Source organism: Leptonotus elevatus, chromosome 15, assembly GCF_054856555.1.
Source record: "Leptonotus elevatus isolate MCC_2025b chromosome 15, RoL_Lele_1.0, whole genome shotgun sequence".
Taxonomy (NCBI): Eukaryota; Metazoa; Chordata; class Actinopteri; order Syngnathiformes; family Syngnathidae; genus Leptonotus; species Leptonotus elevatus.
The window spans coordinates 924,656-940,750 of NC_141253.1; the positions used below are offsets into that span (position 1 = coordinate 924,656).

The following is a 16,095-nucleotide window of genomic DNA, read 5'->3' on the forward strand; positions in this document are numbered from 1 at the left end:
GTCCACTTAGGACAACGTGTTCTTCCCGCCCCCTCGCGCCCACGTGACCAAAAGCACTTCCTCAAAGCGCCAGCGTGCACGTCTTCTTCTTTTCCTTCCTTCCGACAACTTGTCGTCTTCTTCTCCTTGTTGTTCTTCTTGTAGTTCGGCGGCGCGCGGACCGGACCGGACCGGAGCGGACAGAGCGGTTTTTGTTTTTGTTCGTTTTTTTTGTTTTTGTTCGTTTTTTGTTTTTGCCGCGGTGATGCTCGCGACCGGAGCGCGACTGTTGCGCGTGCTCGCGCTGGCCGCCTTGCTCACCTGCGGCGCCAGGCGCGTGCACGGCGGGGGGCCCAGCAACATCCTCCTCATCGTCACCGACGACCAGGACCAAATTCTGGGGGGCATGGTGAGTAGGGGGCGCTCACGTGACCTTTGAACTCACCGTTTGATTGTTGGCCGATTTGGCGAATTCCAACCCAAATTCCAGTTTCTTGTCATTTGGTCTCGGTTGCTGTTTTCGATCGAATTGCGAATCTTGTTGTTTCGTTGGGGGTCATTTGAATTTATTGCTGACTTTGTGGTCCAAAAATGGTGCAACTTGCGTACCTTGTCATGCAAAAACGGTGACGCTTTTGTTTGTCATCAATTTCCATCTTAAGCCAAACTATTTTGAAAAATGATTTTCAAGGTCATCTTCCCATGTTTTGTTTTTTTAACAAACACAAGCAATCATTTATTATGCAAATGTTTTGTGCTAAATGCAAGCAAATGAACCATGAATTTTTTTTATCTTGCTCAGTTGCAATTGTTAACTTCTTCACTTTGCTCACATTTGATGAAAAAAGTGCGCCATAAACAAAACACAAATCAGTAAATTCATAATCAGATGACAACAATAATGCAAACAAATCGGTGGCTTTATCATCTCAAATTGTTTCGCAAAAACAATTCTGTGCAAATGTGGACTGCACTTCTTAATTAAGCACTCCACTTTTCTAAACATTAAAAAAAAAATAATAATCATGTCTAGCAACCAACTGAAATGAAGCCGATTTTTTGTTTGTTTTTTCAGACTTTGCAACTTGAAAATTGTGACGTCAATTTGTTGAAATGTTTGCTACAAATTGATTAGACCGATGATCGGCGACGATGTTCCGCATTTTCACGGAAAATCGGCATCCGCCCTTTTTTCGAGACGCTGGAAACTCGTCGGCACCTTCGCTATTGTTTGAATTTAAAATGAAGATAAAAGGATCATTTGTCATTTTGTAAAACGAACCTTTTCGAACGTTTTAGGTAACGTTTGAAGACACGCTTCTGAGCGCTCACTGAACTTTTTGTTAGAATTTAAAAACAAAGGCAAGATCACATAAATACAAATTTAAAAAATCGAATATTTTGCAAAACTTAAAAGTTGTTCAATTTTGACATTGTTAAAAAAAAAAATCCAATTTTGAGTATCGGCTCGAGTTATCGGCCCCAAACAACCTCATCGTCTCTCTGGCGGCTTATCTGTCTTTGTTTTTTGTCTTTGTTTTTTGTTTTTTGTTTTTGTTTTTTGTTTTTTGTCTTTGTTTTTTGTCTTTGTTTTTTGTTTTTTGTTTTTTGTTTTTGTTTTTTGTTTTTTGTCTTTGTTTTTTGTCTTTGTTTTTTGTTTTTTGTCTTTGTTTTTTGTTTTTGTTTTTGTTTTTGTTTTTGTTTCTATTTGGCCGGAAATGTGTTCACATTTGTTCCGCTGCTTCCAAATTCTGCCGTTAAATTCCACAATTTGTGAAAGTCGTGCAAGAATGGTTAAAAAAAAATCTGGCTTCAAATGTGCGCGTTTACATGCGGCGACATCAGAATCCGTTTGAGTTTTCCCGATCCAGATTGAATTCCACTTTTGCACGCAAGCCGATCTCACATGTCATTTTGTGTGCCTTCAATGCGGACGTCTGCGTCGGCGTGGGCCAGACGCCGATGAAGAAGACCAAATCCCTGATCGGCGACGCCGGCGCCACCTTCGTCAACTCGGTGAGTCCCGCGCGCCGCCGCCGCCGACGCGCGGCCGCCCCCTGGCGCCGCCTCGCACCCCCTCGCTCCCTCCTCGCTGTCGCCCGCAGTTCACGGTGACGCCGCTGTGCTGCCCGAGCCGCTGCAGCATCCTGACGGGTCGTTACCCTCACAACCACCTGGTGAGGAACAACTCGCTGGCCGGCAACTGCTCCAGCGCCGCCTGGCAGAGCCGAGGCGAGTCGGGCGCCTTCCCCGTTTTCCTCAGCAAGGGCGGCTACCAGACCTTCTTTGCCGGCAAGTACCTCAACCAGGTGGGCATCGCTCGCGGCGTCCACAAGATGGCGGCAAAAGCGCGAAGCCGCGTTGCATAAACGGACGCTTCCCATTGGCTACCAGATGATGTGTCGAGTCCGCCTTTCTCACTTTTCAGCGGCTCCGTCAGTCCATCGCAGCGGCCGGCGTCCGATGCTAAGCTAGCACTTAGCATACACGGTTACTCGTTCTGGTGGACGTCGGGGCTGCCGTGCAGACGCACGAGAGGAATCGAACGGCAAACTTTTGTTTTCTTGATGACGCTGGTTTCGTCTGTCGACAGTACGGCAAGAAAGAAGCAGGCGGCGGCGGCCATGTTCCGCCGGGCTGGGACCAGTGGCACGCGCTGGTCAGTGGCGTGCGCGCGCACACACATACTTGTACTTGTGCATTTGTGAGGACATCCATAGACATAATGCATTTCCTAGCCCCTCCCCCTCCCCACAACCATGAAAAATGATTGCCTACCTCCATTCCTTACCCGAACCTCAACCGTAACCCAATTCAAACCTAAAACCTAAAACCAAGCCAAGACCAATTTTGGTCCTCACAACTATGTATGTACAAGTACGCACACAATTTATGGGGTATTTATTTATTGGGTCAAATGAACAACCCACAAAACAAATCATTGGGTTCAATGAATGACCGAGGAAGTTGGGTCACATGAATAAACGCGCGCACGTTCCTTCGGACGCGCACGCCTGAACGACGGCGTGCTGATTGCCGCGCGCGCGTGCGTGTGCGTGCGTGTGCGGCCGTCCAGGTGGGCAACTCCCGCTACTACAACTACACGCTGTCGAGGAACGGCGTTGAGGAGAAGCACGGCGACAACTACACGGACGACTACCTGACGGACCTCATCGTAAGTTGGCCGGCGCTCACGTCGGCGCCGCCGCCACGGGACCGACCGGCGTTCCCGCCCGCAGGCCGAGCGCTGCCTTCAGTTCCTGGACAACCGCAGCCCTCAGCGTCCTTTCTTGCTGATGCTGGCGCCGCCGGCGCCGCACTGGCCTTGGACCGCCGCCCCGCAGTACCGCCGGCGCTTCGCCGACGTCAACGCTCCCCGCGACGGCAGCTTCGACAAGGCGGCCAAGGTGAGGCGGGAACGCGAACGGGAACGGGAACGGGAACGATCCCGTTGCGGCCGCTGGCGTCACGGCGCCGTTGCGCTTCTTCTTTTTTTCCCGCAGGACAAGCACTGGCTGCTGCGCCAGGCCGCCAACCCGATGCCCAACAGCTCGCTCGCCTTCCTGGATGACGCCTACCGCAGGAGGTGACCTCGCCGCGCACGCCACGACAGGAAGAAGGAAGACGTAGCGTCATACGTTAACAATTAGCACGAGGGACGAGCGCGATGCCGATTACGATGTCGATAAATCGAACGATTAATATGATGAAAACGATAAGCGTTGCTATGACGACAATAACGCTGACGATAACGAATACAACATCATTTATGACGACGACGATGATTACGATGGCGGCGACATTAATGAGGTGGCGATGACATTTACGGTTAAAATATGGAGGGCCAAAGCTGCAAACATTTAAAATAAATTAATTAATCAATAAATACTTAAATGAATAAAAGTGAAAATAAAAACAGATATAAAAAAAAGAATTAAAAAAATTAATAAATAAAACAAAACAAAAAATATATCCATAAATTAAAGTAAAAATAAATACAACAATTAAATATAAATATAATTAAATAACGATCAATCAATAAAAATGCTCTGCTCACACATTTATTTATTTTATGCTGCAGACGCTCCGTCAGGATGAAATGATATGCAAATGAGGGGGCGGTCCTCGCGGTGACGGTGGACAAGATAGTCATCCATTCATTTCCACATTTATTTTTACATTATTATTTTATATTATTATCATTTTTGTATTCAATTTTACTTTGATTAATTTATGGATATTTATACAATAGTAAGGACTGCAACGCTGACTCCGCCCACCAGGTGGCAGACGCTGCTGTCGGTGGACGACCTGGTGGAGACGCTGGTGAGGAAGTTGGACGAGCTGAAGGAGCTCAACAACACGTACGTCTTCTTCACCTCGGACAACGGCTACCACACAGGTCAGAGGTCACGCACGCGTGCGACTGCTCACGTCTTGTCCCTGCAGTCCCCCGACCCGCCAGCAGGTGACATCATGTTTTTTTGTTGTTGTTGTTTTTTTTTTGCCGGCAGGTCAGTTTTCTCTCCCGATCGACAAGCGGCAGTTGTACGAGTTTGACATCCGCACGCCGCTGCTGGTCCGAGGGCCCGGCGTGAAAGCCAACATCATGATCAAGGTCACAAAACGCGCTCGCCGTCAATTCATCCTTCTTCACCTTTTCAACTGCCGCTCAAAAAACAGACAAAGTCACGGCTTACAAGTGCAAGTCCGGAAAGTAAAAAGCGGCTTCAGCCCTTGTCGCGACTTGTTTCACTTGTGGTGCTAGCTAGCTAACTCCCTAGCTAGCTAACTCCCTAGCTAGCTAACTCCCTAGCTAGCTCCCATGATGCTCATTTACCTGCTAGGGAGCTAGCCACCTCTGTCCTCTTGTAACCGTTGTGTTCGAATTAACCAATCACATTCTGATTCATCTTTATTCAAGCTCAGGTGTTCTAGTAGGCTTTTCCTGGTATTTTTTTGCTTTCTGGCAGAAGCAAGTTTTTGCGCTAACGTAGCTCGATTCATGCTTTTTACTGCAATCTGACCTAAATGGATTTTTTTTAGGCTAATGTCAATTCCAATATTTGGCCAAATAAAATTCCGATAACCAACTAATCTGCCGATTTAATTTAAAAAAATAAAAGTATTTTTTAGTCCCCTGATGCTTACAAGGTTGCAGCTAAAACATTTGACTGTCCTTAAGTATGTTTAACTTCACAACAGAGAGAAAAATCGGCAATAATCGGACAATTTTCCACCCCAGTTTTTTGGGGCAGGGTGGTGTCATGTGTTAAAAAAAATCGTCCGGCCAGTTAATCGGTCAATATTACAATCAGTTCATTTTTCAAATGTATTTCCGATGACATTTTATTTATTTTTTTAAAAATGCGACTAACAAAATAATGCTCCGTCACTTTTTTTCCGATGGCCAATCGAAAAGGGAAAGAACGATGATCCACAGTTGACGGCGTCGCCGATATTCATTTGTTGTTGTCGTTCAGGCTCCCGTGCTGAACATCGACCTGGCGCCGACCTTCCTGGACATCGCCGGCATCAACGAGTCGTCCGCCAACGTGGACGGGCAGTCCTTTCTGCCTCTGATGGTCGGCCGCCGTCGCCGCCGAAGCCGAAACGTGAGCTAAGCTAATTTGCTCTTCTTGTTCCGCACCAGGCACCGACGTTGCGCAACGGCTCGGCGCGTCCCTTCTTCCTGGTGGAGCACACGGGCGAGGGGCTGTCCGGCGGAGACCCCGCCTGCCCCGCCATCGGCCCCGGCCTGTCGGTGAGTCACGGCAGGACATCTCTGCTCATTTCTGTTAGCCTGTCGATGGGGTTTCACATTGTATGTTAGCATGAGGCTAGCGGATTGATTTTGTGATGCGCCGGTCAGCAATGTTTCCCCGACTGCGTGTGCGAGGACTCCTTCAACAACACGTACGCCTGCGTCAGGACGCTGGACGGACGCCTCGACATGCAGTACTGCGAGTTCGCCGACAGCGAGGTAACGTGGATCCCGCTTCTCACACCAAATTGCAATCGCGTTTTCACACCACTTAGGCGCGCGCGCGCGCAGAAAAATGACGACGCCGTCCAGTCGTGTTTCCCGCGTCTGACCGCAGTTTCGTTTAGAGGGTTTGAGTTGCCGCTCAGATGTCACAAAATGCGCCCAAGCTCTACTTTTGGTTAACTGAAGCTCTTCCAGTCACTTCATGATAGTCCCTTGGCGCAAAGATGGTGGCAAAGCACTACTTTTGTTTCAGTGACGCTCCGCAAGTCCCTTCAAGATCATTTTCGTGGCTGCAAGACGGTGGCAAAGCACTACTTTTGTCCAAATGTCTGCAGTCGTTCGTGGAGGTGTACGACCTGAGCTCGGACCCGCACCAGCTGGAGAACATCGTGAAGAAGGTGGACCCGGCCGTGCTGCAGACCATGAACCAGCGCCTGATCAAGCTGCAGTCGTGCCAGGGCGCCGGATGTCGCGACTTCGCCACGTGAGGGCGGAGCAAGCGCCGGCGTGGCTTTTTTTTGTCCTCCATGGTGAGACGCGGCAAAAAAACAAAAAAATAAGCATTGCAACCAAAGTCGCCATTTTGATTAGCGCCAGCAATGACTCCATTTTGTCTGTACTTCCTGAAAGTGCGCTCCACTTCCCGTTTTGTCCTCGAATGCACCACGAGTTTTGGTACCTTGTGTTTTTCCCGCCAGTCACGACTTTTTTCTTTATTTGATCAATTAGAATTTTGTTGTCACAAGGAAGCCCTGCTGTTGCTATCTTCTAAAAGGGAAGTAATTGGCGTCCACAAGATGGCGGCGAAGCTCTGCTGACCAAATGAAAACTTATTTCAACAGTAGAAGAAGAAAAAAAGTTTGGACTTTTTATTGATGACGTCTTATTTTTCAAAACGGCTTCAATTGGCTCTTCATGCTAAGCTAGCTTAGCCTGCCGACAGTCGCGTAAATCAAACCCGAGTTAGTCACGTTTTAAAAATCGGACTTGATTGCCAACAAATATTTACACCGATGAAATTCTATCCTTTTTAATTGTTTTGCTGTTATTTGTTGCTTTGCAACAATTCCGGCATAAATCACAATCCATCCTAAAGAAGCTTTCTTGTCTGTGTGTTTTTATTTCATTATTTTCTCGAGGCAGCAAACTTTCCATCGGAATCAAACCAATTGACAAAATGGAAGCGGGTGAAAATCACACGATCGGCCCCGGATTCGATCGGGACCAAATTATCGGTCCATTTACAGGATATTTCCATTCTTTCGCAACCCGACTATCTTCCGCCCATTTTTGAGTATTTAACCGGATTTGAACCTTCATTCCAAATGTCAGCAAAACAGTTACAAACAAAACAAAATCAGCAAGTGGTTTCCCTTTTTTTATTTTTGGTCAAACAACCTCATGAGTGTCCCTCATCGGCCATTTTTAGAAATATGTTGAACAGAAACTGCCGGGAGCGCAAAAACGGGAAGTTGAAGGCGAAAAATGCCGTCACAGGTATTTGTACACCGGCTTGTTCTGCAGCGTCTGCACGTCCATCTTGACGGGACATTTGTAGAAGTGCGACAGCAGCGACTCCGTGTATCCGATCAGGAAGTAGAACTTGTGCGGCGGCAGCTTTTGCAGCACGAGGGCGCACACCGTCAGCACGTTGCCGCGCCGCTTGATCACCAGCTCGTCGGCCAGGCAGCCGTGGAAGGTGCCGAAGATCAAGCGGCGGACGAACGCGTCCTCCACCGCGCGCTCCGCCGCGCCGTCCTCGCCTTTTAGGTTGCCTGCCGGCAAACGCAGACAAACGACGTCGGGCACGAGTCAGCAAAACGAATGATTTCAGTTTGAAAGACAAACGCTCAAATTAAGGAGCGTACGTGGCCAAAACATTCAAAGAAAAATTATTTTGAAAGAATAGGTCACTTTTTTTTTTTTTTTAAACATACTAGCTATAATATTACAAAACAAAAAAAGTTCTAAAAGGAATCAAATTGATATATTCTGCTTCTTTTTTTTTTTTTTTTTTTTTTTAAACCATCCCTGGTTTATGATAGAAGTGCATACCACAAGAGGGAGCCAGAGTACCACGCTTTGACTTTTACTTGCATATTAATTTATAAAAACATCATTTTCACTGTGAATGCATTTGCTTTTTTCTTTTTTTTTTCCCTTGGCGGAGGTTTTAAATTGGTTCAAGACTCACTGGTGTGCTGCGACAGCCATCCTTTGTGGTGGCCGATGTGGTGAGGTTTCAGGGCCTGTTCGTAGGTCAGAGGTCGGTCGCCGGTCCCGACTCGGATGCGGGCGGCTCGGTTCTGTCCAGCGGAAACAACAAAAAACAGTCATCGTGTTGCGCTTGGACGTGACGTCACAGGTGTGTTTACCTTGCAGCAAACCGCAGTGACGTGAAGAGTTCTGCTTCCGGCTGGATTGGACTTGCTTGCTGCAGCCTGCACACAAAACAAAACAATTCATTAAAAGCAGGTTTGCAAAATGACAGGATGTTTTTTCCCTTTTAGAATAATATCTCCCGCAATGTAAAAAATAAAAATCCTCATCTAAATACACTGGAAAATTTCCGGAAATGTAACTTGGTCTGAGTATGACTTAAAAAAAAAGATTTAAAAAAATAAATAATTTGGTCAATTAAATTCAATTGTTGTATTTAAAAAAACAACAACAACAACGTTCTTTGTGATTGTTTTTCTATCTCATACTACGAAAAGCATCGGGATTCGACTAACTGCAGCAGCGCTCACACAGACTTCAGCCGACATTTTAGTAGGCTACTAACCCTTTTCGTACACAGAAAAGTTGAGCACATGTTAGCCGAAATGCGTTTATATCGCTTTCCTCACCAGGAAGAGCCGGCATCCTGTGCTGCTCAAGGACGCCGCCATCTTGCTTGAGTTATGATCACGATGCTAACACAGTTTACGTTCACTTCGTCCTTGTTTCGGTCCCCCGTGATGGCAAAGCATTCAAATCACACACAAATAAAATAATACATTTTTAAAATTAAATGAACAAAGTGAGTAATAAAGCTTTTGATTTATACGTATAATATTGTAATTAAATGTAAAACTTTGCGCGGAACTATTTATCTTTTCTCTCGTTCTCGTTCTTAACGGATGACTTTACATGCACGAACCGGATAAAGTACAAAATAAAGGCACATATATTGCTAAAGGTGCGTCAACCAGTGCCAAGTGACCTTTTAAAGCTATCATAGTGCTATGTCAGCTTTAATTCTGCGATTTAATTGATTAATAATTGTAATTTGCTTAGTTTCCGTTACGCTCAGCGGTAAGCTAAATTTATTTTGAAGACGTCCAACAGGATGCGTGATATTCTTCTGGAAGGAACCACAACAGACGCTGAAGAAATGCTACGCTGCTGGCGTAAACATTGATTGTTTTCTTCTAAAAGTCCGCTTCTTCTCTTTCTGTACACGTTAACGGCGTGCTAAGCTACTTTGGAGCATCTTCGTGCAAACCATCGCCATGTCGTCGCCGCTCGAGATGACGGAAATGTACGACAACGCACTGCTCGGCATTCTGCAGCATGTCGGAAACATTCAGGACTTTCTTCAAGTCTACTTTGGCTTTTTGTACCGCAAGACAGACTTTTATCGACTCCTCTCCGGTCCCGGCGATAAGATGGGCTTCCCGCCGGGTGTCGCCGAGAAAATGGTCCTGAAGGTTTGTTGTCACGAACTTTGATCAACATTTGGAGTCGCGGTGCACCAGCCACACTTTTCTGACCGATCCGCGATCTTTCACAAGTCGAACCTGCCTCCCCTCATTTTTATTCATAACAAGCAGCCGGTAAATAAGAAGAAGACAGTTGCTGACTTTTTCAGACCTCTCGGGAGGAAGATGAGATCGGTGGACAAGATCTGTTCTATTGCTCGATCACAGACCTCCCTCAAATTCAGGAAATTGTTTGGCGCGCCTCTTATGGGCCACGGACTTCCGGGTTTCACACATCAGCGTCGTTTCCGGCCCATACGCTCCAACACTCGCACCCAAACGGTTTATTTACAAAGACGATCGCACTTAAAAAAAAAACATGTTCTATTAAGCTTGTATTTGTACTTTACATTAATTGGTTTCTCTTAGTCATTTTGTCAAAGTTTAGTCATTTAAGCAGCATTTGTAGCTATTTTTTAGCTTCATCCATTGACTGTAACTTTTAACAACGCGACGTACACATTCTAACAACAACTTAAACTTCACCTTTGCAGACGTTCAAGACGTTTGACAAGTTTTCTGAGGGAATCCACGAGGTCCAGAAGCGACAGGACGAGACTGCGGCGGTTCCCGCGGCGGTCCCCGCGGCGGTCCCCGCGGCGGTCCCCGCGGCAGTCCCCGCGGCGGTCCAGGAGCTGGAAGTCACGTCGGAGACAACGCAGGCGGCGAGCGCATCGTCGTTCTCGAATCGCGTTGCAGAGTCTGAACCTTCTGCCAAACCTCCGTCTGATGGCGGTGACACCGCGATGGCTCAAGGCGACCAGGAAGCTGCCGCATCCCACTCAGCAAAGTCAGTTGGGTGATTGCGCAACTTGAGTTGGAGTTGTGCTGTTTCCCAGTGTCCCTGAACGCAGCATTTCATATATATTTTTATAGGCCAACCCAGAAATCGTCAGCAGCGTCGGACTCGGACAGCTACAACGGCGCCGTCCGGGACAAGTACCAGTGGTCTCAGGACTACAACGACGTGGAGGTGCGCGTCATCGTGCCCAAGGAGGTGGTCAAAGGCAAACAGGTGAGCGCCTGGCGGTGACGACGGCGGCGACGACGGCGGCAATGGCCATGACACGTGCGTGTGCGTGTTCTCGCTCAGGTGAGCGTGAGCCTGCACAGCGGCGGCGTGCGCGTGTGCGTGCGCACGGGGCCTGAAGAGAGGACGCTGGTGGAGGGCAAATTCTCTCACAAGATCAACACGGAGAATTCCCTGTGGAGTCTCGAACCGGGGAAATGCGTCGTGGTAACGCAACACTTTGTACTCAAATGGCTTCATGCTTGACCAGCAGAACTCTGGCAGGCTACAAGTTCTCTCTCTCTCTCTCTCTCTCTCTCTCGCTCTCTCTCTCTCACCGTGTCTTTCTCTCTCTGTCTCTCTCTGTCTCTCTCTCTCACCGTGTCTTTGTCTCTGTCTCTCTCTCTCTCTCTCACCGTGTCTCTCTCTCTCACCGTGTCTTTCTCTCTCTCTCTCTCTCTGTCTCTCTCTCTCACCGTGTCTTTCTCTCTCTGTCTCTCTCTGTCTCTCTCTCTCACCGTGTCTTTGTCTCTGTCTCTCTCTCTCTCTCTCACCGTGTCTTTCTCTCTCTCTCTCTCTCTGTCTCTCTCTCTCTCTCTCACCGTGTCTTTCTCTCTGTCTCTGTCTCTCTCTCTCTCTCTCTCTCTCACCGTGTCTTTCTCTCTCTGTCTCTCTCTGTCTCTCTCTCTCACCGTGTCTTTGTCTCTGTCTCTCTCTCTCTCTCTCACCGTGTCTTTCTCTCTCTCTCTCTCTCTCTGTCTCTCTCTCTCTCTCTCTCACCGTGTCTTTCTCTCTCTGTCTCTCTCTGTCTCTCTCTCTCACCGTGTCTTTGTCTCTGTCTCTCTCTCTCTCACCGTGTCTCTCTCTCTCACCGTGTCTTTCTCTCTCTCTCTCTCTCTGTCTCTCTCTCTCTCTCTCTCACCGTGTCTTTCTCTCTGTCTCTCTCTCTCTCTCTCTCACCGTGTCTTTCTCTCTCTGTCTCTCTCTGTCTCTCTCTCTCACCGTGTCTTTGTCTCTGTCTCTCTCTCTCTCTCTCACCGTGTCTCTCTCTCTCACCGTGTCTTTCTCTCTCTCTCTCTCTCTGTCTCTCTCTCTCTCTCTCACCGTGTCTTTCTCTCTGTCTCTCTCTCTCTGTCTCTCTCTCTCACCGTGTCTTTCTCTCTGTCTCTCTCTCTCTCTCTGTCTCTCTCTCTCTCTCTCTCACCATGTCTTTCTCTCTGTCTCTCTCTCTCTGTCTCTCTCTCTCACCGTGTCTTTCTCTCTGTCTCTTTCCTTTTTCACCCCACCTGCTTTGGCCGGTCGGTGCAGCTGTCCCTGAGCAAGTCGTCGGAGGTGTGGTGGAAGTGCGTGCTGGAGGGCGAGCAGGAGATTGACGTGGACAAGCTGAACCGCGAGCGCTCCATGGCCAGCGTGGACGAGGAGGAGCACGCCGTCCTGGACCGCCTCACCTTCGACTACCACCAGAAGCTGCAGGGGAAGCCGCAGAGTCACGAGATGGTCCGTATGCACGTCCGGGGGGGTTTGGAGGGGGGCACTTCACAATTATCACATCGAACACCTTTTTCACCCTTAACCAAAAAACGTATAAATATGTTCTATTTTTAAGGTTTTAAGTGTCCCAAAGACATATATATACTTTTTTTTTTTAATGTTTTTTTTTTATGCTAGAGCATCCAGAAGGCTTTGATGCAGCCTCTCAACTGCAGAGAACGATTGAAGAAATTGTAGTTATTACGCAAACGGCCAGCAGGTGGCAGCCGAGTATAAAAGCTCAACCAGGGCCATGTTGAAAAAAACTAATTTACCCAGAATTCTAAAAAGATTTGTGAAGAATGATGACATTTAGCTATATTCTATGCAATTTAAAAGACATTTTCAAAATGTATTATTATTTATATATATATATATATATATATATTATTATTATTATCGTTTATATTATTATTAATTGTTTTTGGGGAGGTTATGGATCAAAAGTACTCTTGGTATCGGTACATGGTATCGGGGACGACTCCAGTGGAGTATTTGTACTGGTATCGGTCTGTGAAAAAAGTGCTTTCGAACATCCCAGGTTCATGTGCTTACGTTTGTGTGTGTGTGTGTGTGCAGAAGGTGCACGATATGCTGAAGAAGGGTTGGGAGGCGGAGGGGTCGCCGTTCAAGGGTCAGCAGTTTGACCCGTCCATGTTCGACATCCCGCCCAGCGCCGTGCAGTTCTGAGCTTTCAGCGCCACCTGCTGGATGCTCAGCCCTCCCGCCCGCAACTTCCTGTTTGTTGATGACATCACGAGGCGCCAATCGAGAGGAGGACGTTGACGACGGACTGTCCGCAAAATGGAGGATGACAAAAATGATCCAATCCAAAAACTGCACTGTCTAGCTCCGCCCCTTTAGGTACCACTGCGCCTGGTACCTCGACGGATGAATTTCTTTCTGGAATAAAAGCAAATACAAAGTTCACACTTTTGTCCGGTGTCCTCGTTGATGTGTTTCGTATGAGGTTACTCATATTTGATGACACTGCAGGAGCCCTGTCAGAAAAGTTTTTAGAAAAGCCAGTTTAGGACCTCCAGGATTGGATTTGAAAGTTTTTTTGGACAGTTAAGTTAAATACCCACTAGCGGAAATGGGCTTCCAAATATAAATAAAAAAAACCTAATAAAAAAATAATTATCCACTGGCGAAAACAAAAAAATACACTGGCGTAAGTGAGACAGTTAAAAAATAAAATTTCCGCTCACCCCCCACACACATATTTATTTTTACTATTAAAAAATGTACTGTAAAAAGCGTATCTGCGACAGCTAATTAAAATAAAGTCGTGAGCTCGACCATAAATAACCTTATAAAAACCTTGAAATCATGCCCGGCTAGCTCAGTCGGTAGAGCATGAGACTCTTAATCTCAGGGTCGTGGGTTCGAGCCCCACGTTGGGCGCACAACTTTTGCTCCAAATTTGTACTAGCATGGACCGTCAGTTAGCCATGATGGACGTCAATATGTGCTGGCCTGCTAGCATGCTAACTGCCAAGGTCGTGGTCAAGCGAGCACTCGTAATGTTATTGTTTTGTTTTCTTTTTAAACCCAAATTATTGATGTTTTATTTAATTTGACAATTTGATGACTTCCGTTATTCGTTCGCTCTAGGTAACGTAATGCTACCGTTGTTATTATTATTATTATTTTACAAAAAAATAAACGTGTGTGTGTGTGCGCATGTGCGTGGTGTTCCCTCGCAAAGCCGAGCGGGGGAAAGCCCGCCAACCCCTCATGCACGCGCAGAAACGAGTTGGGAGAGAGCGCCGGTGGGCGGAGTCTCGTCGTCCTTAAGTCTTCAGTCCGCTGCGACGCGCCGTTTGCTTCAATTGATTGAATCCCGCTCGGAACCGGAACCGGAGCCGCAAGACAAACATCCACCGGAACCATGGCTGCTGCCACCACCACTACGTGTGCACGCGCTTCACCGACGAGAACCAGCTGTACTCGGAGCTGGGCAAGTACGTGCACGCGCTTTTGAATTCAAACAATTCGGGACTTGCTTGCGTGAAGGATGACGTGCGCGCGGAAAAGTGAACGTCAGGTTGTGCGTGGGACCTCACGGGTACGTGGGACTGTGTTGTGCTTTAGTTGGTTAAAGCGCCTGTCTAGTAACCAGGAAGTTGTTGGTTTGAATCCCAGCCGCGTTAAAATCAAATTGTGAATAATGTAGCCGTCAGCAAGTTGAAACGTGTTGCGTAATTGTTTAGAAAACAATGTCCAGCTGCCAAATCAAAAGTTGACCACTTTGAGGCGCATGATGATGATGTCATCACATGTGTATGGAATTTTGTAAGTTTGTTTCAAACCTACGACGGCGTATTAGGGGGACGTATAAATATATATGTATTTTTAAATTAGAGGGCGGGGGCAATATTCCAGAGAAAAAAACTCTTAAAGAAAAAAAAAAATATATATATATATATAATATATATACGTGGACCTAATACGCCGTTGTACAAAACTGAGGTTGGTCTTCCCATTAGAATTTGAAATTAGGTTTTTAAGTCGGCTTAGCTTTCTTTTCTTTGTGATTTCATGTCTGTTCTAGCAATTTGTTGTCAATTGCAGTATTAGTAGTTAAAGTAGTGTTATTAGAAATAATTAGGTATTAGTAGTAGTTCCAATGAGAAGTTCAACGCCAGGAGGAAGCTGCAGGTGAAGCAAGCACGCACGCAGTGCTGACCTTTCGACCTTTCAACTCCAACCTTCTCCTCTTCCCCCTTTTCGTCCTGCTCCACTTCTTCGGCAGGGCGCCATCTTGACCACCATGCTGGTTTCCAGGAACTTCTCAAGTGAGACCTGATTGTTACAATATTTGAAATGTTTACGATGAATGTTTGTCGTGATTCGTTTGTGCTTTAATTGTTGTCAATATGATTTGAATTGATTAGAAAGGTGGGCTTGTTGTTGTACTTCTCCCCTTTTCCCACCAGAGGGAGACATAATTCCTTTTCGATTGCAACCCAACTCCAAAAACAACTGAAGTCAACATTCCAAAAGCCTTTGACTTGTGTGACTTGCTGTTAATGCATCTCAAATTCTCAATTATTATTATTATTCATATTTTCTTCTATTTGGATCAATGGTATCATCATAGTGATTAAACATTTATATTCATTGACGATTGCGTAATTCATGAAATGCTCACAATAAACTAAATACAAAAAGTTACTTCCATCTCTGATTCCATTTTCTGAGCAGCTTATTTCTCTCAAGGATTTGTCACCAAAGATCAAAATGATTTTATCAAATGATCAAACCAATTCCGTTTTTAAAATGTTTTATTTGTAATTATGATGAATTATTAAACATCAATGGTTAATGTCACTAATATACTTGTATTTCATTATTTAACATGAATTAATTGAAATTGATAAGTAAATAATGGATTTGAAAAAAACATGGAAAAGTGCATAATAATTTGTTTTTGTTTTAATTAATTATCTAGAATGCAGCCACATTATAATAAAATAACCAGTAATTTCATCCAATACATTTGAAAGATTTTGGGGGGTAATTGTTTATTTATAATAAATAAATTAACCAATTATTGATGAAATAATTCATGAAAAAGGAAGAAACAAATGTAAAAAATGCTAATCAAAATAAAGTATTTTTTTCCATTATGATTATCTTAACCATTATTTTTGATGAAATACATTTTGAAAAGTTGTAAAATTGTTCATTATATGAATATAGTAGTGTTGGGACTTACAATAAATCAATTAATTAGATGATTTTACGATAAATGTCACTTTTTAATGAAGCAAATTTGATTAACTAACCACTTATTTTATTAAATATATATATATATATATTTTTTTTTTTTTACAATA

General features: G+C 45.6%; 3 protein-coding genes and 1 non-coding gene across 4 annotated transcripts; 3 read left to right on the top strand and 1 right to left on the bottom strand.

The window, feature by feature from the left end:
• The first annotated feature begins 53 nt into the window (after positions 1-53).
• gnsb (glucosamine (N-acetyl)-6-sulfatase (Sanfilippo disease IIID), b) lies at positions 54-7,067 on the top strand. The gene is made up of 13 exons (XM_086096942.1): positions 54-388; positions 1,936-1,995; positions 2,085-2,288; positions 2,573-2,638; positions 3,056-3,154; positions 3,219-3,386; positions 3,483-3,565; positions 4,263-4,381; positions 4,494-4,597; positions 5,463-5,564; positions 5,633-5,743; positions 5,852-5,962; positions 6,304-7,067. Exons 1-13 carry the CDS (start codon positions 245-247, stop codon positions 6,454-6,456), a joined length of 1,524 nt encoding a protein of 507 aa, XP_085953068.1. The 5' UTR covers positions 54-244; the 3' UTR covers positions 6,457-7,067.
• A 266-nt stretch (positions 7,068-7,333) lies between these two features.
• On the bottom strand, positions 7,334-8,926 carry mrps24 (mitochondrial ribosomal protein S24). Its single transcript, XM_086096944.1, has 4 exons — positions 8,818-8,926; positions 8,344-8,409; positions 8,163-8,274; positions 7,334-7,743 (listed from the first exon to the last, which is right to left on the bottom strand). The coding sequence occupies exons 1-4, from the start codon at positions 8,857-8,859 to the stop codon at positions 7,460-7,462; spliced, it is 504 nt and encodes a 167-aa protein (XP_085953070.1). The 5' UTR covers positions 8,860-8,926; the 3' UTR covers positions 7,334-7,459.
• A 349-nt stretch (positions 8,927-9,275) lies between these two features.
• Positions 9,276-13,180, top strand: nudcd3 (NudC domain containing 3). The gene is made up of 6 exons (XM_086096943.1): positions 9,276-9,660; positions 10,206-10,501; positions 10,588-10,726; positions 10,805-10,948; positions 12,029-12,217; positions 12,830-13,180. The coding sequence occupies exons 1-6, from the start codon at positions 9,463-9,465 to the stop codon at positions 12,938-12,940; spliced, it is 1,077 nt and encodes a 358-aa protein (XP_085953069.1). The 5' UTR covers positions 9,276-9,462; the 3' UTR covers positions 12,941-13,180.
• Positions 13,181-13,584: 404 nt separating this feature from the next.
• On the top strand, positions 13,585-13,657 carry trnak-cuu (transfer RNA lysine (anticodon CUU)). Its single transcript has one exon. It is a non-coding gene; the product is annotated as a tRNA-Lys (tRNA).
• The last annotated feature ends 2,438 nt before the right edge of the window (positions 13,658-16,095 follow it).